The following is a 23,659-nucleotide window of genomic DNA, read 5'->3' on the forward strand; positions in this document are numbered from 1 at the left end:
CGAGAGGAATCGCTAGAGAAGCTGTCCTCGCGAGGCGTTTCGCGCGTTAGAACGAAATTATCCGAGAAAACATGTTTCTCGTAGTACATCAGCGCGCGTACAAATTTATTACTAAATAAATAACTCGGTGCGATAAAGTGCGCAGCGACTGGGCGCGTACGCTCCAAGCAAATCCGTCCGTGCGCGTTTTCGTGGCGACGCGACGGTACGGAATGCAGGAGACGCGCGAGACGAAAGTAATCGAATACCATCTCGAGTTCGAGGTGTATATAAGTACGCGATTACGAACGGTCGCGTAAGGGAAACGAGGAGATATTTAATGAACGACGATCAAGGCGCTACGTATTGGTTATACAATATTCTTTATTTTACTTTGTATTTTTTCGTCGAACACTACCGAGTGTTTGTACGCCTATCGTCTAATCCTCATCACCCATTCTTTTCTTTAACTTCGTGACTTTTTATTTTTCATCGACATCTGCAATTCACATTGTAGTCTCCATAACGAGTTACGATCTTCTAACGTGAAAATTAAAACACAGACCGTTGCGGAATGTCAGAACATTCCAGGAGAAAAGATGTGCACACCGACGTATTCGTGAGACTGACAGACTAACAAGTAATTAAAATCGCGTTAAATAAGGCTCGACATAAATAAAAGAAATCTCGATGCGGCTTAACGAAACACTGGCCATTCCCGAGCGTCGAGAGATAGAAACGGAGCTTTCGTGTGTCTCTCGAACACTCTCGCTTACTTCGCGGTTCTGCAAACGCATTTACACGAAAGAACAAAAATATCGAACGCATCACACGCACAGACATAATATATAATACATACATGTGTCCGTACCTGCGTACGAACTCGTTACACGCGTACGTTAGCGCGATTATTATTTAACGTTAAACTATCACGTGGTTTTTACTGGCACTCTCTCTGTCACACTCACACAAACACACACACACACACACATGTATATATATTCTCCCTCTCGTGCACTCGAACATGTATGAGAGCTAAAAGGCACCGGTTAAGGCACAATCGTCTGTCTCGTTGTAAGGATGTATCGAGCCGATCTTCGGCTACTTCGTCAACGAACACCTGGCGAAGCTGTAGCCGACCAAAGGGACCGTGTATGTCTGTCGGCTAATACCGAGGGCTTGAGCAATTTTACGTCGACCCGATCGCTGATCGTAAAGTCATTCGTGCAATGTAAGGCTGGTGACGTCCGCTCTTCCGTACTTTTCCTACTGTCGATGTCCATCCGTTATTTCACCCTTTCCATCTTATAGTTTCTCATACCAGATATCTTTCCTTTACATCCACGCCGCTATTTTCGCATTATTTCACTCGATTCTCTGATCTTTTACCACTCCTTTAACGCCTTCTCCATCTTCGTTTCGTCTCGTCCCTATTCGACGAAAAGCGTTTTCCTTCCACGTTCTTCGCAAGATCTTTACTCTCCCCAAGATCTCCAACAAACGTCGTAAGTCATCTCCTCATCCCCGCGAAAGGGCAACAATATGAGTCTCTGTGCGCGAAAGAGGCTGGCAGCTCTCCGAGCAACGCCTTCGAGCGACGATTCAACACCAACCAGTCCAGTTCCTATCGAAAGCTGTCCGCGAGCTGGCCGAGCAGGGTCACGTCTTTCTAGTGAGATCGAGGGGCGGCCCCGTGTCCTGTAGCAGCTCGTTGTCCTCGCTGTCCGTCGACCTTTCCTCTTCCGTGCTACCAGTCGCATCCACCTCTTGCCCGTCCATCTTGCCAGCCTTCATACTCAAGTCGATCGGTTCTTCCTGCTCTGGACCCAAAGAACGCAGAAACGCTAGACTCTTATCGTATGCTTCTATTTGACTCCTTTGACAACCTCCGTCCACTTCTCTGCACTCGTCACGGGCACTTCGATTGTCATCGTCCCTTTTAGGCGACGGTGTCGACCTAGGACTCACGCTATCGCTCGAAGAACTCGTTAGGCTAGCTACCATTTGTGGTGTGCCAACCTGGTTCACATAGGGGACTATGAATCGTTGTTGAAACGGGAAAAATGGCGTGTTTAATAGCTGCATGTGTGTAAGAGCTGGATGAAAGAATGGCGGTCCTCTCCACATGGGAAACCTGGACACTTCCGGCCTGAGTAATTCGTGAGGTGCCCTGACCAGGTCCATCGGCCTCAATAGAGGATCCTGGCTGGCTCTTGCTGGAATATCTGGTGCCCTTAATTGAGCAGGAATATCCTGTGGCCTCAGGTCGTCTCTTTTTGGAAACCTGTCCTGATGATGCTGATGATGGTGGTGATGGTAACTATTCGCGGTGGTGGTCGTCGTCGTAACGATACCCACGACACTAGTGGCACTCGTTGTACCAGGATTCTCGTTATTATTGTTGTTATTGTTCGCCACGTCCAACGAGCCGAACGCCTTCTCGTACGCGGACTTTGGGTCTTTGATGAGCCGCGTTTGAGCCTGGTGCGACTGTTCCTGGAGGAGGCAGTGGATTTTGAACCAGTTGGAGCGGCGTCCGTAGCGGGAGCCCGACTTCGACATACCCACCATCAGACACTTCCTCAACCGGCAAGCTTTACACGCAGTGCGATTCTTCTTGTTGATCACGCACACGCCACCGTTCTTGCATTCGGAGATGCTGCCCAGGTTGTTGTAGGTGCGCCCGAAGAACGACTGTGGAGAAGAGAAACGTTCGACGCGGGCTTGTTAAATGAATGGAGTTAATAATTTCAATTAAAGTCGATGGAAGCCCTTGCAAAAATTGAAGGGAAGGAAAATTATCGATTATATTAAGACACGATACAGACGAGCGTGATCGCGTGCGTTTCAGCAATCTGCTGGTTTATACGAGGAAATAGACGAACTTGCGGTCCAGTGTATTTGTATAAAACCTCTGCTCGAAAATTTTTAAACAGTTATTGAACTAGCTACAAAATTGAAAAAATTAAATACATAATGAAGACGCTAAGAATTTGATGGTTATCTCTACTAACGGAAGTACAGGCTACTACTATATCAATGACTTTGTTAAGGCACGCGCGCAATTTAAAGTTCATAATCAATAGCAAATAGTAAAATTTTAGATTAAGTTGAAAGTAGAAGATGTCTAAGATTTTCGAACCACTGTACGTATGTGCATACATGATTGTAACACGTCTGACGATTTTATACGTTGTTTGCTGTTCAATAATAACGCACGAGAAAAAATTGCTCGTTTACATCGTGCCTAAGAGTAATTTTCTATCTAAATAAACGTAATAAAATAAAACAATGCTGTTCGTAACTGAAAATATAACTAACGAGATTCGCAGATAGAATTATTTTGATCGACAGGAGAAAAACGCGTGCCCTATTTTTAAGTCGATAAAAGATGGCTCTATTACAACCCAAACAGATCTGCATTCTTTCCAGCAACGACCAATACGTGTAAAGAAATCACCGCAAAGAAATTACACGTTTTATACACAATCGATCAATTTGGTTACGAAAACACGAATTCGAACTTTCCACGAGAAACATGAAACCGGAGACCCGTGGGTCAACACGGTCGGTACAGTGTCCGGTAATTGTAACGTGAGGATGATGCACGCGTCTGCACGCTTAAGGCTACAATTTTATTTGCATTCGAATGTGTGTTCGAAATATGTACATATATATATATACATATACATATATGTGTATATATATACACACACATTCACACACACACACACACACATATACCTTGAGGAAGAAAAGAGATAAAGAAAAAATGGGTAGGAGAAAGACGAAGAGTAGGAGCGAAAGATGCGAGAATATAAACGGCCATTGAAATTTTTCCGTCGGTCTGATGATCTAAAGAGAGCAAAGGGGTTCGTGGATACTGACCTTGCAACCTTCGCACGTGAAGGCCCCGAAGTGAAAACCCGCGGCCGGCTCTCCGCAGACCCTGCAGAGCTGATTCATCTGCAACAAAAAGATGCGACATGTGGTTACGCTTCGGCTAAGAAACCGAAGACGCTTAGAATGCAGCGGTGATCATGCTGCAAGCACGCGCAATATGTGCCAATCATGGAAGCGTTTCTTGCTCGTCTCACGACGATCTCCGCCACGATGTAGACGAAGAAGAGAAAGACGAAGAGAAAGAAACGAACGATGAAGACAAGAAAAAAAGCAAAGAAAAATCAACGATAAAAGAATAGTGATTTCTTGGATGCAGGCAAACGATACCAGATAAGAAAGCATCGACGATATCCATCGACGGTGCTCCTGCTGCTAACGCTATTTATTTCAGTGACGATCGCGGGACACCGTTTAGCGACGTTGGGATTTATCATTTCGATGTTCGACCAGCTCCTAGTCGATAGGACATTCGAGTATCCCGTGACGTTTTCACGTCCAACTGTTTCATCTAAACCTTTGACTACACCGTACACCGATTTAAGATTGAAACGCGTGTACCGAATGCCGTGTATCTTTGAGAAAAGTCTTGGATGATTCGCGCGTGATTTATCGCACGACCGAGAAAAGGATACGTGAATGATGGGATCGATTCGCGGCATGGCGATTCCGTTCGAATCGATCGTAACGTTATTTGATTGGCCGCCAATCACCGAGCAACTTGTTCATAAGAGTTGAGAATCGTTGAAATATGTACAGAGATGGAGAAAGAGATGTGTGCGTGTGTGTATGTGTGTGTGCATGTTCGAAAAGAGACGTAGTCACGATAAAAAGGGGACCTTTTCTTGCCTTCTCCCCGGAGGTTGCAAGAAGAACCGGGGATTCGGTTGCGAGACCATGTTCCTATTAAAACCTAGTTAGCCAGTCATTACGGACTGCATCGTGTAGAACGCAGAGGTTCGGTCGCGACGATCCAACGAGAAAGGATGACCGACACGGGAAAGGTAAAATCGTACGTGGACGGGAGAACGTGCATACGATTCGTAAATAACCATGTTGTTTCGTACAATGCTTCAATGGGAGGGTGTGTCGAATTTGACTTTCATCTTTGTGATTGCGAGTCGAGATGTTCATCGGTGATCGAATTTTTATTGAAAATATTTGAAATATCTGCGTATAGAATTTACTCCCACTTTATAAATCTTTATACGAGATACATCGATCAATTTCATCGAAAGTTTTTTGTTTTAAGTCGATATTACAATGTCGGTGTACGTAATGGATATGTGAAAAGTGCCTTTAACAAAGTCACGAAGAAGATAATATCCGAAGATCGTCTAATGTAAAGAAGCGGTAACAAAAATAAAATCGTACGCGAAAGAGAACGCGCGAAAGAATCGTGCTAGGCTCGATTCCCATATCGCAACGAAGGGTGTATCGATACCAGTTTGCGATTTCGTAACGAAAATGCAAGCGTCCGTGTAAAGGGAGCGTACGTCGAAATAACATTACATCAACTCGCATGCGTACTTTCAAGAGAATCGAGAATCTCTCGGAACGGCGGGGATCAAAGGTTCACCATAGATGTTTCGAAATATTTTTAGAATTCGATTTTTCTTCGCGTTTTAATCGATACGTTGGTATACGTATCCGTTACACGGTGGTATCTCGCGTGAGATGGAAGCGATTCGGAGGAGAAGCCTCGTTTGACGTTCTACTCGAAAGAATTTGATCCATCTTTTGCTTAGACATTGCGTGTCCGTGATAGTTCGAGCGTGGAATGTAATGTGGTAATCGGTTACGCGTGAAAAGGTGTCTTGACGAGCTGGACGAGATGATCGACAGCGAACAAGGATTAAAAAAAGTAATTAGAGGATTCGATGATGAGAGAAACTGACGTGTTGTTTACGATCCTCGCGTTTTCTTCGTGAAAGAGCAAACCAGGAGTCGGAGAGCTTTAAAGGCTAAGATAATAGCGTCGATCGTCTTTGCATGGAAAATCACAAATGGTTGTCGAAGTGTCATGTGGTAGGTTTGATGGGAAGATACTTGGACTGTAAAAACGATCAGTGTTTGGTTAATGAAGGGAAACACAAGTGGCACGATAATGTTATGCCATCTTTTAAGAATTGTTGGATCTGTTTTTCCACCATCTTTCAGCAAACAATTTTTGATGATGTCTTATTAATTTAACGATCTTTGACCAAGCATATAAGGTCACCAGCATCGTTGATCGTAAGTATCAGACTTACTCTAGCAGTAATACTTTATATCTTTTTTTTATTTGTCAACTTAAAATTCTCATTAAATAGAGATCATCTTCGTCATACTTAAGACAATTATATAACAATGCTAATATCATCCATTCAATTATGTTATACATCCATAAAACGATACGATATAATCGTTCTGTTACTCATAATTATATCCTGATACGGGGAATACAACTAGTACAATACTGATATATATCATGCACCCTATGCCATCTTATATACAGCCAATTATAAACCCAAAGAAAGAAACCTCGACGCCATCGATTCCCACCGAATCAACGAAATTCTCCTCTGACGATCTTCCGTCGCGCCAAAGGATGATCGTTCGTACCGTGGCGCGTATCAAAAATGATTTCCCGTTTCACCGAGTCCGCGTATCTGGGTGAGTCGGCGGCTGATGGCTTCTTGTGGGAACGGCCGGCTAAAGCGCATAGCCCGAGCCCAGGTAAAAAAGGTTAAACATCCAACAGATGACGCGGCTGTGTCACCTTGCTTCTAATCCCTGCACTCGCGCGGTACACTCCAACGGAACTAAATAATGTTCTTCGTGTCCCCTCGATGGACTCTGGCGCTGCCACTAGTCCCTCCATCTTCACCATCCTTTCCGTTGTTCATGCCACGGCGCTTAACTATTCAAGTTACTATACGTAGTTTTTTCAAGTACAATTACCCTGTTATGAGACGTCTTGCAGAGCCCCATGGTCCACAGATATGGTATATTCTAGTAACTGGAATATTTAAACCAGGGGATGTTAATGTATAGTATGCTCGCTCTTCTCGTTGTTCTCGATGTTTTCGAACTTTAAAATGTAATTACAACCAAGTTACAGAAAGTGGCACTTGAGTTTTACAAGAACCAAAAAACTGGATCCGAATTGCAAGAGAGAGAATTGTAACTCTGAAACTAGGGTTATTTAGACCCATGTTTATTGAAATTTACTTTATTCGTCCTAATCAGCACCACGCGTTGCTCGAGTTTGGCACCAACTCTTTGGTATACCTTATATGTGTCTTCCTAAAAAAGTCGTTCATTCTTCATACGTTATACACGATACTTTTTCAATCCTTTCGTTATTATATCAAGAATTAGCGATCAATAGACCAACAACAAATTTGTTTATTCTGTGCAAAATTCAAGATTAAATTACGGTGCTGAATCTTAGGTGATTCAACACGCACTGGTGTACGTCGAAACACACATCCATGGTTGTAACCATAGGCTAACGCATTCTACCAGATGTCTCTCGACCGCCATGATATTTCGACCTCTCTTGGTTCGACCGCTTAATCGCACACCCGCATCCTGCACGGGGACGTCTCATTAAGTAACGGCGCGAAGGTAATGCCGATGACGAATGACACTCGAGGAAGAAATGAAAGTAGCGTGCTAACCGGGGATATTTTTCCCCGCGTTACACGGCTGATGATTCGCCTTTACGCCGTGGCGCGCACGCACGCTTCACGCCACTTTTTTTCAAAAGGCCCACAGCAGCAAAAGGCGCTGCTGGGAAATGTAGGCCTGTCGGAACAACGGTGCCTTTATTCTCCTCAGCCTTTTTATCCTGGAGTCAAGCACTGCGATTGGGAGGCCATGAAGCGTAATTGCCCGGGATTTTTATTGGGTAATTGTTACTGGAAGGGTTGAAGATGACGTGGATGACGGAGATGACGTAGATGATCTTTGAGACCAGAGAATTGTACGAAAATTAAGATCATTTTACGTTGGAGAATTTTATTGCGAAGTAGGAATGTCGGTGGAATGAGAAAATTGCGAGGGTGTTATTTTAATCGTTGCAACCAAGCTGCATTACTTTCTTATACAGGCGATTCAAAAAGCGAATACAAATGCGATACAAGATATAAATTTTATCACTTGGACAAAGTTAATTAGATATAATATAGAAAAGTAAACTTCATTTTTCTTTAGTTGTGAGAATAAAAATTATAATCGTCCGATAAACGACGTTAATTTGCGCGAATATTTACAACTTTCTGGAGAAATGTAATCCCTCGAGATTTATAAAATACTATCACAAATATTTATATGAGAGACGATTTATGTCCTCTATGCAGGAAAATTGTAAAATAAGAGTATAGCGGAATGAGAAAGTTCTAAGGAAATCGAGATTATTTTATGTAGCAGAATCGTAGAAAAGTTGCAAGGAGAATAAAGACACCGTTGTAAGAAAGTATGGAAGCACCGAGGTTTTGAAATGTTGGATAGGTTTTCCCTTTATAATTGAATGACGTTATGTGACTGTAAATCAAACTATTAGAGATAAAATGGGCATGTCGAACTATGGAAAGACAGTAATTGTAAAAAAGTGTAAGATGAGTTCCTTTGTGTCTTTAAATAGTTGCGAACATTTTACATCTTCATTCATTGCGAAAAGCTAGTAAAATATAATACTCTACTAAAGGAGTCAGTAATATACTTACTGCCTTTAGCAAAACATAGTAAACGTAAGAAACTGAAATTGATCGTTTAATAGATATTGCTTGTCTTCATAGTTGAGCTCCGATCATCTTTTGTAACTCCATGTTTGTATCTTATTGAAGATTCGCTATCTCCAATAATTTTCACTCACGCACCACGATCGAGGAATTCGAAATATCTCCTATATTAAATCATTCGTGCAATTACGTAAGCTGAACAATTTTATGAATCGTTCCGATAATAGAAAATAACAATTTTAATTGATACAAATGAACTGCAATCTCCGATACGTTGTCTGTTCCGATCATCGCTTCTATTATAACTGGTTCTCATATCGGCTCTACAGAATCATTGTCCTGTTTGCTTCACATCGGCAAAACGAAACAGAAGCAGAGTCAATTCCCCTACCAATTTACAATAAAGGTAATTTATCATGTATCTTTTGTCATTTAATTTTAATGTCCAATTCCTTCTTGATAATAAATTACGATATATTTAATCTTTAGACTTGGAAGTTACATTTTGTAAAAAATTATATACCTAGTAAATTACGGAAGCATTTAGAAGCAAAACTGTTCTATACCAACACTCTTATCCATTGTATCGTACCCATTTCGTATCATATCCTTTTTGCCGATTAATTTACATACGGAAAACGAGAAGACGCGAGTCGAAGAAAGAAAGATTTGGAAAGGAAAAAGTGAAAAAGATAAAACTCACCACGTCGGTGTTGGCCGCTGCCGTGGCGATCGTCGACGTAGGCGTCCACCACCCCGCGGTGGCGGATGTCGTACTTGTAATGACACCAACACCCGTTGCTACAGGGATGGATCCGCTCCCAGCCAATCCTGCCGAGCTCGACAAATCGCCCACGTCCATTCGATGTTCTTTAATCTCTCGATGCAAACCGTTCACGCCGGTCCCTCGAGCCGTCTGTTCCGTGTTCGATGTCGCGACCCAACATTTTCGTGCGTGTCTTACAAGTGCCGACGCCGTTGAAAATTTCCTGGGCCACCGCGGATTCTCACGATCTCTCCCGGCAAACCCGGGACCACCGGGACCTCTGCCACCTTCCCTCCACTTTCCCGTTTATTATCGTTTGAGAGATTCTTTCAAATTCTTTCTTTCGTTCGAGGTTAATTTTGTAGTGTGATTTGGTGTTTGCGGCTGGTACGTGGAAAGAAACGTGATTTCTTGGGTCGATTCGATAGCCTCTACTGTAATTATAAATATGGAACGTGATATTTCGTGATTTAACTGAACACTTGGCCTACACGCTGCTTAATTACATGTGTTGAATGGATTATGAATACTTTAGATATATGTATCTTCTATTTTTGTAAAACGATAGATGATATTTGTCGATTCTGATGGTTTTAACCGACACGTTACACCGCTCTGTTTCCTTTCCGTATTTCCTATTAAGTATGAAGCCTGTATCGAGAAGATCGCCAGAAACTGAAACTTTCTGGCAGAAATAATTGGAAGAGCAAAGAGCTTGGCGTAGAAAATGTACAATCGGAAACACGATAATTAACTTCACAACGGTTACTTAATACTCTTGATTCGAAGACTGACGTGCGTAAATTTTTACTGTTATCCAATTAACCAACGATATCATTTCATTTTTTTTTTTTTTTTCGGATTTAAGCTTCAAAATTATCGAAGAAGAAGAAGAAATATTTCAACTCGCGCCAAAAAGTAGAAACTATATGTATATATGAAAAATAAAACGAAATAAATAAAGGAACAGCGAAGTGAGAATCTCAATAATACTCTGCCTATTCTTAATTCTCACAGTAATCATACAAAGTAAAAGGCAAAGAGAAACTCAATGACATAGAGAATGTTCATTAAATTCCCCAAAAGGCTGAGTAAAGCACTCTTCGTTCCTTTGAAAATGAAAGCAGATAAAATTGCACGAAGGAGGCGTGCTTCCGGCGAAGCCGAAACCATTCGCGGTCGCCATTTCTTGCGCGAATCTCGTCGAGATAACATGTCGTGTTTACAGCGGTGTAACGCCATTACCATGTTAACGGAGCCCGCCTCGCAAGAGACGCATAAATACAAGCGCTAATTACGGCGCCGACCACGTATTAATTTCATCCATGCGCGGGAACCGAACCCGTGTACGTCTGGTGAACCGCGGCGCGTGTAAGCGCGCCCGTGCTTCCGATTAACGAGATTTCTTTTTTAATCCGTCCGAAAAAAAACCAACGCAGTCTTTGCAAACGTATTTTTGTCAAAAAAATATTCTACAGACAATGGTGATACTTTTTTAACGTCGACAACAAATATTTTTATATTTCATTATAAAACACCGCCAAGGCTATTATTATGACTATTCGTCAGAATCCTATTATCAGATACATAAACTTAAGTAGAAATCAACACGACGTGTGCAAGAATTTACACATGTATGTAATTTCGCGTTTTCGCGCCGAAAGATCGTGATTAGCTAAATGAGCCACACGTGTCTTTTAGGTGTTTGAAATTAATGTGTTATTATCGTCTTTGAATGTCTATGTTTCAATCTTGCTCTCGCATTAACAAACAATAAGATTTTTAATGTTTGAATTGAAATATTCCATTGTATCAAAATCCATAGCCGGAAACGGCATGGATTCGACGATTCAACTATAAATAAGATCTTTATTTCCTTGTAGACAACTTGTTCCTATATGTACCAAAAATACATTACATCGCCGAAACATCGTACAATCTAAATTAAATATTCAAGAAACCGCTTGAAGATTGATTTCTAGCTATCGACGATTGGATGGACCGGGAAGAAACGTTCCGTTTTCATTCTTTCTCTTTCTCTCTCTCTCTCTCTCTCTCACACACACACACACACACACATACACACGTCTTTCTATGCACCTTCTAGCCGATTCGGAAAATAGTCTCTGCACGATATCGAACCGATCGAACGAAGTAACGGGTAGACACGACGGGGACCGCGACGCGGCGATGCCGGTACATTTTATCGCGAGACGTCTTCCTTAAATAATGACAAATTAATTAAGGTGGCTGTATCGCGGCGCGGAAGACCGGTTTACATCGAGCGTATCGTCGCCTCTGCTCGACTCCTATAAATCCAACGTTTCTACGGGCCTTAACCGTTCTCGTTTACTGCTGGGAAATATAACGCGATGAAATGAATTTCCACGATCGTGAAACGCGCTTCGCGGAAAGGAAATTGTAATATTATTTCAATTTAACGACGAGACTCCATCGTGCAACGTTCAACGGCTTTGGCAAATGGCTTGTAATCAGCCGATCCCTTCCGCACGATAATTGATCCGATCGTTAAATTGTTGCGTGAAATTGACGATCCTTCACGGACAAAGTTCATTACCAATGGTGCATTTGCTTGTTCGGTCTTTAAAGATCGTTCGAACGCTGGTTTTTTAACGTTGTGTCGATCGATATTAAAACTCGAAGCGTAATTAAAGTTTTGACAACGCGATATCGACTAAAGTGAGAAACTCGTACCAAAAGAAACTGAAATGAAGAACGATAAGTAAGGTAGATATGCGAAAGAGAAAGGAAAGTTTCACACTTTGCCAAGTACCGTTCAGTTTGCCAAAATCGATCTATAAAAATGAGATGGAGCAGAAGATAACAGAATGCGAAATTAACTTTAAAGCATTTAATTTCATTTGTACTTGTCACTGTGTCGTCTCAACAGTATTTGGAAACTTTTTGCATCGAACGCGATCTTTTAAAAATATAATATAAAGAATATAAACTATGAAAGACTATAACGGCTTTTCTGTAACGAACAAACTGAATTCATTAGTTAATTAATGTCCGTGTGACTTTAATATGTCGCTGAACAAACGTGAAAATTCGCGTGTAATCCGAGCAAGCGTGTAATTCAAATTAACGAAAGAGGCATCCACTGAGAACTCGTTGTCGCAGAATTGTACGTAGGCATTGAATCATAAAAGGATGGGACAAGAAGCAAGTGAGAAAATAGCGAACACAAGCCACGTTGCACGATTTGCCAACGAATATTTTTCAGAGAACGATTCCCCGCGGGATCGGGTAAGAACAGAGAGGCTCTTGCAACGTTACCACGAGCGCAACAAGTTTGCAGTCCTTGAAATAATCGCTCTTTTACCCGCACAAGCGTTACCACGTGTATGCAAACGTAATACATCGCGTCACTCTTTAGAAGACCGCCTGGCAAGCTGGATTAGCAGCATCGCACAATCCGTGTCCGAGAGGGACTAAAAACGACCAGGTCTCCGTCGACAGCGAAGCTATTCCGATTACTCAAGCTCACCGACACTGAACGTTTGTCGTAAAGAACACGGATTTCAAGTTCTTTTGCAGAAATATAAAGTTGAGATTATTTTGATACCTTCTTAGCGACTATGACGAATGTTAAAGTTTGAATTTTTACATAGTATATCACATATATTCGACTTAAAGAGAAATTAACGCTCGAAACGTTCCTAAAACATATTCGCGAAATAATATTCCTACTTTTCTAATGATAGATTCTCAAGTTTGGTATATTTTTATGTTTTAAAGAAGCTGGTAGAATTTATAGTAGGATTTATTCGCGATTTTTACAACGACCAGACCCAGTAGAAGTTTTAACAGATCTGTATACTTGAAACAAATTATTAAAATCGTATTACGTATTCTAGTTTAAGTTACGGACATTCAACGTTGATCCTGATGAATATGAATCAATTTTCTCTAAAAAATTATTCGCGATTTTGACGATAATCGATTCGGATCGGATCGTTATCGTTTATTAAAGTCTCAGTATCTCAACGACTACCAAGGAGATATTCTACGAACCTAATTCGAAAGATTTAAGAACCAAAAGTCGATCCCACAAACGAAACGTATCTACATCTTACGAACGAAAAAAGAATGATCTTATCCAAAAACAGCTAAACGATCGACAGACGGATATACCTATATATATAAGTATAATACGCGAAGACCACCTAACCAAGATTGAAAAAGCGTTCACCAAACGTAGAATACGCTTCCAACGCGAGTAGAATACTTTTCGTCTGACACAAACGGCGTGCGTTCGCTACAGATGAACGGCTCGCACAGTTTTTTTCGACTTTCCCAGGCTGTCACGCATCATTAATATCCTAATTGTGCGTCAATTTTTTTCACCCTGGCTGACCATCGGTGATTCGATTCGAGACATCGGTGTTCGTAATAATAATGATTGAAAGGTGAAACACTCGCGTCAAAAGTATCGCCCATACACATCTCTGTCTCTTTTTTCTCTCCTCGTCCTTCTCTTTGCTACTCCTCCATCACGTTTCTTATCTTTTTCTATCGCTTCATTTTTTCGTTTCGTCTTCTTCGTTCGTCTTCGTTTTTTCCTTCCTTTTTTTTTCTATCGCAAGCATCATGATCACTGCCAGCCCGTGGCAGCCAATGAGTGACGAGCGGCTGCAACTTTAATGAACCGGTTGTGAGCGGCACGTCACACGGATATCATGGTACCGACTGCAGACAGTTGAAATTGTTATGCCCGGACGTCGTGACAAATTAATCGTCGACGCCGCCAAATCGACCGAGCAAGAGAAACAGAAAAAAAGAGAGAGAGGAGCGAATTGATTTTTCGTACTAGCCAGAGGCTAGCTGGCTCGTTAAACTCGCGCGCCACGATTCCTGACCCACAGATCGATATTCGAGTCGATGCAGTAAGGTAGGGTCGTTTAAATCACCGTTAGTCTTTGATATTATAACGAGAGAATGAGAAAATGTCGTACACTTTAGGTTCAGCAAGAGGGAATATCAAAGACGAGAAAACGATTCGAACAACTCTATGGTAAAGTTGTTCGAGTCGGCATAAAGAACTGCTACAAAAGTCATCGCAATAATAAAAATCAATATTCGTGGTAAAGCCTGTACCTTTCTTCTCTTCTAATGAATACGATTTAACTATCGAAGTTACCTTCTTGTCGTTGCAAGCCCTTCGGTTTGATACGATAGAATTATCTTATTGATAAAAGGATACGCAACAAGATTTTATCTAAAATAGACGAAAACGAAGAATCGTGGAATCGTGGATTCTTAAGGAAACAAACCTCGTTGGGCGCGTAGAAAACCCGATTGTCCTGAAATTTAACCGATCTCCTCTGTGTTCGGATTCTTCGAATTTGCAAACCGTATTTCCAATACGATGGAACTTGCTCTTGTTCGTAGAATCACTAGGAACAAGAATATACCGAGAACCGCTGCTAAAGGTATGTGAAAAAGAAGAATTTCAAAATTGATCTTTCGAAGAAACAAACTCTGTGGAGCAACGCTTTGTCATCGTACCAACAATTTGATGTAAAGTAATTGTCCGACCGTGGACGCGTATGAACGGTATAAAGAAACACTATGAAATAGATGAAAATGAGGAATTTTAGGATTAATTTCGAAGAAACAAACCGTGCTGAACGTACAAAAGACATCACTACCCTTACAATTCACTGATTCATACAGCTCGGGAGAAACTCTGATGTGTTTTTAAATTTACGCACGTCAAGATTCTATTCGCGCGTCAAGTAGAATCTTCCCTTCGTGGTCAGACGTTTCTGCCGGCGCACAGCGTGTCATAAAGCAATCACAATCACTACGGATCAGCCGATATCGATCTGCTATGTATACTCGACGACGTATTTTTTTCGTTCTAATCGCTGACAAATGCGTCGACAAGCTCTCGTTCACGTTACACGTACCATCGGCTAACGGGACAACGAATGGACGGAGTTTCACTGGTGTAGTATTCTGCTGTCACGAGGCTTTGTTCTTGATCGGTTAACCATCCCTATGGTTGCCACGAAACTTGGTATCCCGGATCGAATACACACTCGCGATCACTAAATAAAATTCTCGTGGGCTTAATAAATCCTCCAAACGATAAATTCTCCGATCTGCCGAGCGAAGTAACGAAGACTAATGGACGAACGAAATTGTAACTCTCGAAGATGGTGGACGAGGCGCTCGTAGCTCGAGCGTTCCCGCGATTAGCCGGTGCCGCGAGGCGCACCTCGAGCGGCGTCTACTCGGAATTCGAAGCGAGACACTCGGAAGCGACGGAGGCAGCCGCCACAACGGAAACGTGGAAAAAGGTCGATCGAAAGGAGGCGATTGAAAAAAAGATAGGAAAAAGATATAGGGGAATAAGATGGAAACGACGGAGAAGAATGAGAAACACACGGAGGTGATGTCGAGAGGTGCACGAAAAGAAGAATGGAAGGAGGGAAGAAGGAGGAAGCGTGGGACAAAACGGGACGAAGAAGAAGAGGACGGACGTCGTGGCTGGACCACCGGCCGGCTCGGGGCGTGCGCTCGTGTAGCACGTGGCCGCGAGACTGAATATCCCCTACCTTGGCCACCTTCGTCAGTCCGTTTGTCCGCCTCGTCCTTATCTTACCTAGTCGACCGAGAAAGACTACCGCGGCCTTCTCTCGTTCTCTCTCCTCCCACCTTACGGCTGCACCTTCTCCTTCTCCATCCTCTTGCTTCTCTTCTTCTTCTTCTTCCTCTTCCTTTGCCTGCTTCCATATATCTTCGCAGTCTCTTCCTCCTCCTCTTTCTCTCCCTTTTTATCCTTCCTTGTGTTCTTTACCCTTTTTCATTTTTTCTTCTACCGCTTATTCAGATTCTGTGCAGTTGTTCCCTTCTCATCTTATAGTCTTTTTCTGCTCTTTGTCGTGTTTTGCGCTGCTCTCCTAATTCTTCCTCTCCTCGTTTTTCCTTCCACGCTTCTTCGCTAATCTTCGCAGTCCGTTTTCATCGTTTGCCGTTAACGTTGCTGCTTCTCCTCCCGGTTCCGATCTCGCGAACTCGTCGATTTCTTCCAACGCAAAATCCATCTCCAACGCGCTACAGAGGAGATTCGCGTTAGATGCGTGCGCGCAGTTTCGCCGATTGGTTTAGTAGTTTTTCGCGCCGATCTGACGGGAGTACGAGGTTTAATTGAAATGTTATTATACAGAGGAAAGGAAATGGAGATTGTACGGAGATTTGGAAATTTTCGTGTTTTTGGTTTTAGAGATGTTTAGGTTTTGCCTTAGAGATGAGAAGAAATTAGGGAAATTACGGATCGATCGACAAACTTTTAACCGAAATATTAGAATAAATAGTATTACTAATTGGACGCGTTTTAATTGATTCTTAATCTCATACAGAAAACTAGGTGCAAAGGTAAGTGTTCATATCTTCCTTCCGAATCACTCATTATTCATACGAATTCTCTCTTATAGCATTCGTGTAATTATTAATCGAAACTCGTAAAACAAGAAAAGGAAGTATATAGTATGAAACGTAACTGAAGCTAAAAATTATAAACTTTACACGCGGTGAGAACGTTTGCTAATCTCGTTTGTATAGGAAAGTCGACGGTCTATAAACCAACCGGACTACCTTTTCCCGGGGCTTCTCTAAGTATCGAGAGATAACCATCTATATTTAATGAGCCGTTCGTTCGACGACGTGATTTCCCCGTGCTTTGAGCACGGAGCACGTGCGGAAAAGCGTGCTCGCCATAAAACGCGCGCCGTTCTGCGTAACTATAACAGCCATTCCCCTCGTAAACGTAATCGAAGAAAGTACCGTCGCGCCACCTTCTACGCGATATTTTGTTGATTGAAATGATTTTTCTGATTCTACGTGTAAATCATAACTTACAAATACGATCACGATTAAATTTTCTCGAAGGAAGGTTAATTTATATAGCATTCTGATCAAGTAGTTTTTTATTTTTAACTTTAGTCTAGTAAAAAGAAATAAAAACCTATTTTCTATTCTTTCTTATTATTTCGTATACGAGAAAAACATCTTTCTTCCTTTGCTTGTTCCTTTTCCTTTCTAATAAGAATCTACTGTTTGGCTAAAATAATATCGCGTAATAAATACATATCCAACGAGTAATGTTCTATACAACGCGGAAACAATTAGCCATATCGTTCGAGGATTACTTGTATGAAAGTTAGAAAAGGTTCTTTCTAGTGTAACTTTGAATGTGCACAACCCGAAATGGAGAAGGGAGACTTGGACGCTCGTACAAGAAAGATGCGTGGTGATTTTAATGCCAGGTTGGTGATGTTGCGCAACGATACAATAGAATGAAAAAGAATAATACTACGCAATAGGAAAATAACAATCTCAGTCGTGTCTCTAACGTAACAAAAATTTCGATATTAGAAATCAATGTTAATAAGGAATTCCGTATACTTAGGCTGATCTTCCTATGCATTAACTTCTTACATTCTATGAAACGTACAACAATCTCAAACTTTCGATATAACGTTGCAGGTATTCATGGAAATTAATCTTCCTTATAACGTTATACGATTGTAATCTCGATCCAATCCATTCGATACCTCTGTCATGCAATCATTCTACAAACGATAGCGGTCGTTAAGATTTGTTTATCTCGTTTCTTCAGCACGAATAATTGCATCCGTGGAAAAACAGATTGTCTCGCGATCGAATAATAGTAATTAAAGTTCGAGCGATTCGTCGAGTAATCGGCACGTCGCGCGGCGGCGAAGTAAAAATCGTATTGATCTTTCTCTCCTTACGTAATCGCGATAATTATCGTCGTCGAACGCGAACAATCACGTGTAATGCGCAGTTACGTCGTGTCTTCTTTAAAAACGGTGATCCGCCCGATAAAAATCTCGCGTCGTTGGAGAGCTACGCCTTCGTCGAGAATCGATCGAGGAAGATCTGCGAATACGTATATTTCAATTACACGCATCCTTGATATTTCCCTGCCAGCTCATTTGAAACGAGACAAGTGGTATATTATGGTATTACAGTTGAATGGAATAAACGAGGAGAAGGAAACGTCGTTCGAAGTGGGAGGCGCCCGATCAGCAACCAATAGAAAGAGCCGCCACCCACGAAGCTATAAAAATTAATTTATCACATGGATCGCCGCCTACGCCATTGCTCCGTTCGTGGACGCCTAGTTTCGCAGCATCCCCCTAGATAGCGCTACCTATCGGGACTTCCCCGGTTAGAAACTCCTTTGAATTGTTTTCCCCCGTTCCAGCCGTATTTGAATATATATTGAAAAAATTATCCGAATTCTTGTTCCTTCACTTGTGACAACGTTAATGTATACAAAATAGGTGAAAAAAGTTTATGACGACGATGAAAAAATTAATATTTATGGGGATATGTAGATTTGTAATTGTTTTTTGTCTTAAAAATTGCATCGTAAATGCATATTTGTGACTTTTTTTTTTTTTATAGCTTTCTGTCTTTTGGTTCACCGACGATATCGGCTTTTATGCCATAACAATACATATTTGGCTTTCAAATTTGACTGTAATGTTTAAGTAATCGAAACTTCCTTACAGAGGGCACCACGATACGGAGATACTAAACAGCTAATTACCGTATGAGATATCAGGATAGAGGACTAACTTACCAACCGTAGTAACAACATCGAACAAGAATTTCCATATCGTTGCACAGATTACTCGATGCACAGATGAGGTACGAGAATAAACGTAACATTCAACGCTTTTTTGAGCCGCACGTATCGGAGGTCGATTGACCTCCCCCATTTACCATTTCGTCCGACGCCCGACGTTATCGATTTAGTATTAGCGCGGACGACATACAAAATAGATCCATCGCCCAATGTACTTTTTTCATCCACGGTTAGAGGGTCTCTAGAACTCCTTTATCATCTTAGTGTCATTTCCAATGTTACCGATTCAGATACGATAAGATTACGGCGTTCGTAGTGATTGAAATTAAAACTAAATTTTGACACGAAATTACAAGTAGACTAGACGGCAGATCATAATTGTAAACGAAATATACACACAGTGGCGGTCAAGAGTAACAAACTATAAAAAATTCAGTATTATCGCATTCTGAAAAACTTGTTAAATATATAATTAACGTGGATTTGATTATTTGAACTACAGTATCAGGTAGGCATATTAAAATATAAATTATAAGCAAATTTTAAAATCTTGCGAAAGGAGGTTCGGTAATCTACTTACGCACTTTTAAACTTTTACTTAATAACGAAAGTTATTTTATTTCGTAACGAAAAAATAGAGACGCCCAGTGATACAGGTCCTTTTATACTCTGGTCTTCGCTATAGGGGAGATGCTAGCTTACGTGGTGACCCCTACTGATATCAGAGGTGACAACAGAAAGACTCGCATTCGCATATTTTGGATGTCAAATACGGAGCAGCGATAGATACAAAAGTTCCGAGTAATTATATCGGTAAAACAGCAAGACGTCGGTAGACGAACGTCACAAATGTCACGTTCCTCGTACCTCGTCGGTGATATAATCACTGACGAGTCGTCTGTAATAATTCCTGTATTCGCCGCAGGAAATCACAGAGGGCGTAAGAAACGCTCTGACTTTTTGGCAAGTCGGTATTTCATAACCTAAGACACAAAGCTCCGTTTAATGTCCATTTAACATTTAATCTTGATCTTAGTCAATGATCACACTGGAAATTCATTTCCGGTTGCAGTTATCATACTTCGATAACATTGCCAAGTATTTTCGCTGTTAAAACAGTGATTTTGTTATCCTAAAGTTTAGCAACAATCATCGGTAATTCTAGAGATGTCGCAGGGAATTCAAGATCGTAATTTGACCGTGGAAATCAGTCGTTCTCCTTCACCTACTTACCATTAACGTGGAATTAAATTTATTGAATGTGACATGTAAGCGAAATGGATGCTTCTTGGTCTCTGCTAGTATTTGTGATTTTAAGAAAACTTTTTCGGAGAACTTTGATTTCATTGAAGTATACATATATTTTAACTTTTGTGAGTCTTCTATATTTCAAAAGTCTATTACAGTCGTTAAAATTACAATTACAATAATAAAATTACAATTATATAAATATGTATAGATATAAACAGTTCTGAATCAAAAAATTATTTTACATGTTTGTTTACCCCATTATTGGAGTAAAAATGGCGCAACAATTGACTAAAAAAACAATTAAAAGATAAATAAAATCGTTGAAGTCAAACCTAATTGTATATTTATGTTCATGTTTGTTCATCATCGTCGTGTGTCCTAGAACTAGGTTGCCACTTGTGTATATGAATTTTTGGTTGATTATTGTCCCACTTTGTCTCGTGCGTGGAAACGTGTAACTTAATCGTACCGCGATTATTTTCACGATGTGGTTTTACTTCGATGTCTAATTTCGGCATACGCGGAGGATTGTTACCTAAAAAGATAGATCACAGTTAAGTTAGTTCTTCGCTAATTTCTTTCTTATTACTAACGAAATATGGCATTTAATAATTAATTAATAACGCAACGATCGAAACATCGAGTATGTACTCACAAGCTTCGTACGTGTTTGAAATAAAATCTTCGTGCGAGACTATTAATTACATTTCATTGCTACATAATTCGTATGATATTATACTTTTAAATGTAATCATTACGCTGAGAGATGAATATTATCGTAGTTGTACATCGCTAATAGTATTCGTGCGATCTGCGGCACGATGGTGCCACAATTAACATCGCTAATATGTAATGTTTTTATATGAGATAACAGGTATTAGAAACGATATTGTTCGTACCATTGTTTTTATTATTGTTAGGGCGAATGTTACTCCACATTGGTCGATTTTGGTTTTGTCCTGGAAAGCGAATGGTCGTTCCTTGAGAGGGACGAACAGCGCCTATGCTCGACGTGGCGGAAGAATGCACGAAACCAACAGAAGATGCGGCAGAAGAAGTTGCATGCCCGTTTTGGGTACTGCCCGACGAAGTAGCAGCTGCACTGTCGAAACCAAACACTTGACTGTTGACATTCCCTACATTACCATATATAGGATAATATTGACTGGCAGCTCCAGATACAGCACCAGCGATTCCCGTTAATCCTGCGGAGAACGACACCGACTGACTTTGTGAAACGCTCCTGGTAACAAATATATACATTGTTACAGTAAAATTGTATTATGGATTGTGTTGTGAAATGGATTCCTAGATAATTCGTATTTAACAATGACAATTTTTCTCTATCTATATTCTGTACAATTTAGCTATATTGTATAAGATTTGAAGAAATTATTTATTTTTTTTATTATAAAATTACTTTATCTAGGGTTTCCAATAATGTGCAACGTTGGATTTGTGGATAGTTAATCGATTCATCGTTATGTGTTACAGAACAGTTTGATAGTTATTTAATATTTTAACGCGAATCAATTGAAGCGCTGTTTAATGCGAAAGACTATCCCTGATATGCGACTGATCACGGAACGTACCCACTCGCCTCCGACAATGGATGATCGAAGCTGTTGCTTTCAGAGTAGCTAACGCTTTCAGGGACTAGTTGAAAACCCAAAGAATGTGCATTGTTTCCCGCGTTTACGTTGATATTCGTCGTGATTGGAATAGACAACGATCGTCCGCTTTTTACATCGGATGCCTTGATGAGTTGCTCCGGTATGAGCTCCGGTGGTGTGTTCCATCGTCGTTCGTCTTCCTCTGTGAGAAGGGCACGATCATCTATGGAATGAGACACGTCCCTCCATGACACGTTCAAAGGAAGAAAATCTTCCATAGCTACGTTTTTATCGTAGTTGGCTCCCGTCTTATAAGAAACGTCGCAAGCGGAAAATTGCCGAGAACCGCGTAATAATTTGAAGCGTTAAGAGCAAAAGCAAGTACATAATTTCAACTGTCTCAAGCTAATGCGAGCACAAAACATTTAGTGCAACAATTGATTTCATTCCATTGAAAAAAAAGAAAAATCCTCTCACCTTTAAGCGATTGATATAACTCATTGAAATAATTTAATAAAGGTTGATAAAATAAAAAATTAACACTAAGAATTAAAATTCAGAAAAATATGGCTTAGCTTCTTTTACTCTCGATATTTCATTTTCTAATCAATTTTCAATACAAAAGAAATATATTAGATGTGGTAGTTTTATATTCTATAAGAATACTTTAAATTCAGTACATATTACCAGCCTTCAGTTTCTTTGCAATATTAATCAAACTAATAATCTAAGTTTTTAAATAATCTCGGGATAATAATTATTTGCATAAAACCAGTGATTCGCGCACACACGAATGAAATGTAAATGAAAATGTTTAAAGATAAGAACGCACCACGCGATACATATTTTTAGGCTGAGAAAGTATTTTACCTGCCCACGCCACTAACAACACAAAACACAACGGCACAACGTAAAAGATGCTCCTGGCCATCTCTGAAAACGTTCTGACTTGCGTGCGATTGTTCTCCGCCCTTTTTCAATAAGTATGAGCGACCTTAAAATCCTTGTTGGTATTCATCGTGTGTCCACCCACGTAATACTCTTCGACGAATAGAATAACGCAATGACTCGTACGCGCGTAAAGAAACGGGATTATCGAGATATAATCGTTAATTTGGAACAATGTAATTTTCGAAATACTACGACTCACGAAATACATACATACTCGCGCGCTTGCTATGAAAATTCTATTTGCTTCTGAGTGTAGAAATTATTATCCTCCAACCAAATATATCTACAATGTTTTGTCGTATATTTGCCACGTTTTAAAAAACCGCGATCTAAAAATGTAAAACATTATCGAAGAAGTCTATGTACTCGTTGTCTACATAAATATTGTACATATTTTCACTACTAAAATAATCTTACCGAGACTTCAAACGCTTAATAGAAAAAGAAAGTAGAATCCTTTTAACGTGTTCTTTTGCATTTATTCAAATTTGTTTAGAATATAATCGATGTAAAAATTAATCGTAAAAAATTCTTCCGCGTCTTAATTGCAAATTACCGTTTTCGTCGTTTTACATTCGGAATGTTCCATTGTTATTGCTTGAAAATTTCATTTACGGATGACGCTCAGATAACTCAGAATTATCATGGATCTTAATATCACTTTTTCTCGTTAGCTTGCTCAATCGTTTGCGCTATGTTTTCATTGGTGACGTTTTCGGATTTCCCGAGCTTCTGATTCTCCTCCACCGGTTGATCGATTTGGGGTTTACCGAATTCGTTCGCTACTGCCTTCGAATTTTCCAGTATTTCGGGTTTTTCGGGT

General features: G+C 40.6%; 2 protein-coding genes and 2 long non-coding RNA genes across 7 annotated transcripts; 2 read left to right on the forward strand and 2 right to left on the reverse strand.

The window, feature by feature from the left end:
* Nucleotides 1-345: 345 nt before the first annotated feature.
* Nucleotides 346-15,976, reverse strand: LOC126928815 (nuclear hormone receptor family member nhr-25-like). Its single transcript, XM_050744654.1, has 4 exons — nucleotides 15,309-15,976; nucleotides 9,310-9,806; nucleotides 3,868-3,945; nucleotides 346-2,673 (listed from the first exon to the last, which is right to left on the reverse strand). Exons 2-4 carry the CDS (start codon nucleotides 9,466-9,468, stop codon nucleotides 1,639-1,641), a joined length of 1,272 nt encoding a protein of 423 aa, XP_050600611.1. The 5' UTR covers nucleotides 9,469-9,806; nucleotides 15,309-15,976; the 3' UTR covers nucleotides 346-1,638.
* A 52-nt stretch (nucleotides 15,977-16,028) lies between these two features.
* On the forward strand, nucleotides 16,029-21,338 carry LOC126928846 (uncharacterized). 2 transcript variants are annotated; one of them, XR_007716955.1, is made up of 5 exons: nucleotides 16,029-16,779; nucleotides 17,584-17,669; nucleotides 18,399-18,597; nucleotides 18,945-19,083; nucleotides 21,193-21,338. It is a non-coding gene; the product is annotated as an uncharacterized LOC126928846 (long non-coding RNA). The 2 variants fall into 2 exon arrangements; XR_007716954.1 differs by lacking the exon at nucleotides 17,584-17,669.
* LOC126928853 (uncharacterized) lies at nucleotides 19,090-20,608 on the forward strand. Its single transcript, XR_007716962.1, has 2 exons — nucleotides 19,090-19,529; nucleotides 19,660-20,608. It is a non-coding gene; the product is annotated as an uncharacterized LOC126928853 (long non-coding RNA).
* On the reverse strand, nucleotides 20,384-23,033 carry LOC126928821 (uncharacterized). 3 transcript variants are annotated; one of them, XM_050744665.1, is made up of 5 exons: nucleotides 22,756-23,033; nucleotides 21,865-22,108; nucleotides 21,460-21,515; nucleotides 21,172-21,369; nucleotides 20,384-20,807 (listed from the first exon to the last, which is right to left on the reverse strand). In XM_050744665.1, exons 1-5 carry the CDS (start codon nucleotides 22,814-22,816, stop codon nucleotides 20,623-20,625), a joined length of 744 nt encoding a protein of 247 aa, XP_050600622.1. In that variant the 5' UTR covers nucleotides 22,817-23,033; the 3' UTR covers nucleotides 20,384-20,622. The 3 variants fall into 3 exon arrangements, with proteins under 3 accessions (XP_050600622.1, XP_050600621.1, XP_050600620.1); XM_050744664.1 differs by having other exon boundaries at nucleotides 21,172-21,515; nucleotides 21,865-22,087; nucleotides 22,756-23,022; XM_050744663.1 differs by having other exon boundaries at nucleotides 21,172-21,515; nucleotides 22,756-23,005.
* Nucleotides 23,034-23,659: the final 626 nt, after the last annotated feature.

Source organism: Bombus affinis, chromosome 2 (assembly GCF_024516045.1).
Source record: "Bombus affinis isolate iyBomAffi1 chromosome 2, iyBomAffi1.2, whole genome shotgun sequence".
Lineage (NCBI taxonomy): Eukaryota > Metazoa > Arthropoda > Insecta > Hymenoptera > Apidae > Bombus > Bombus affinis.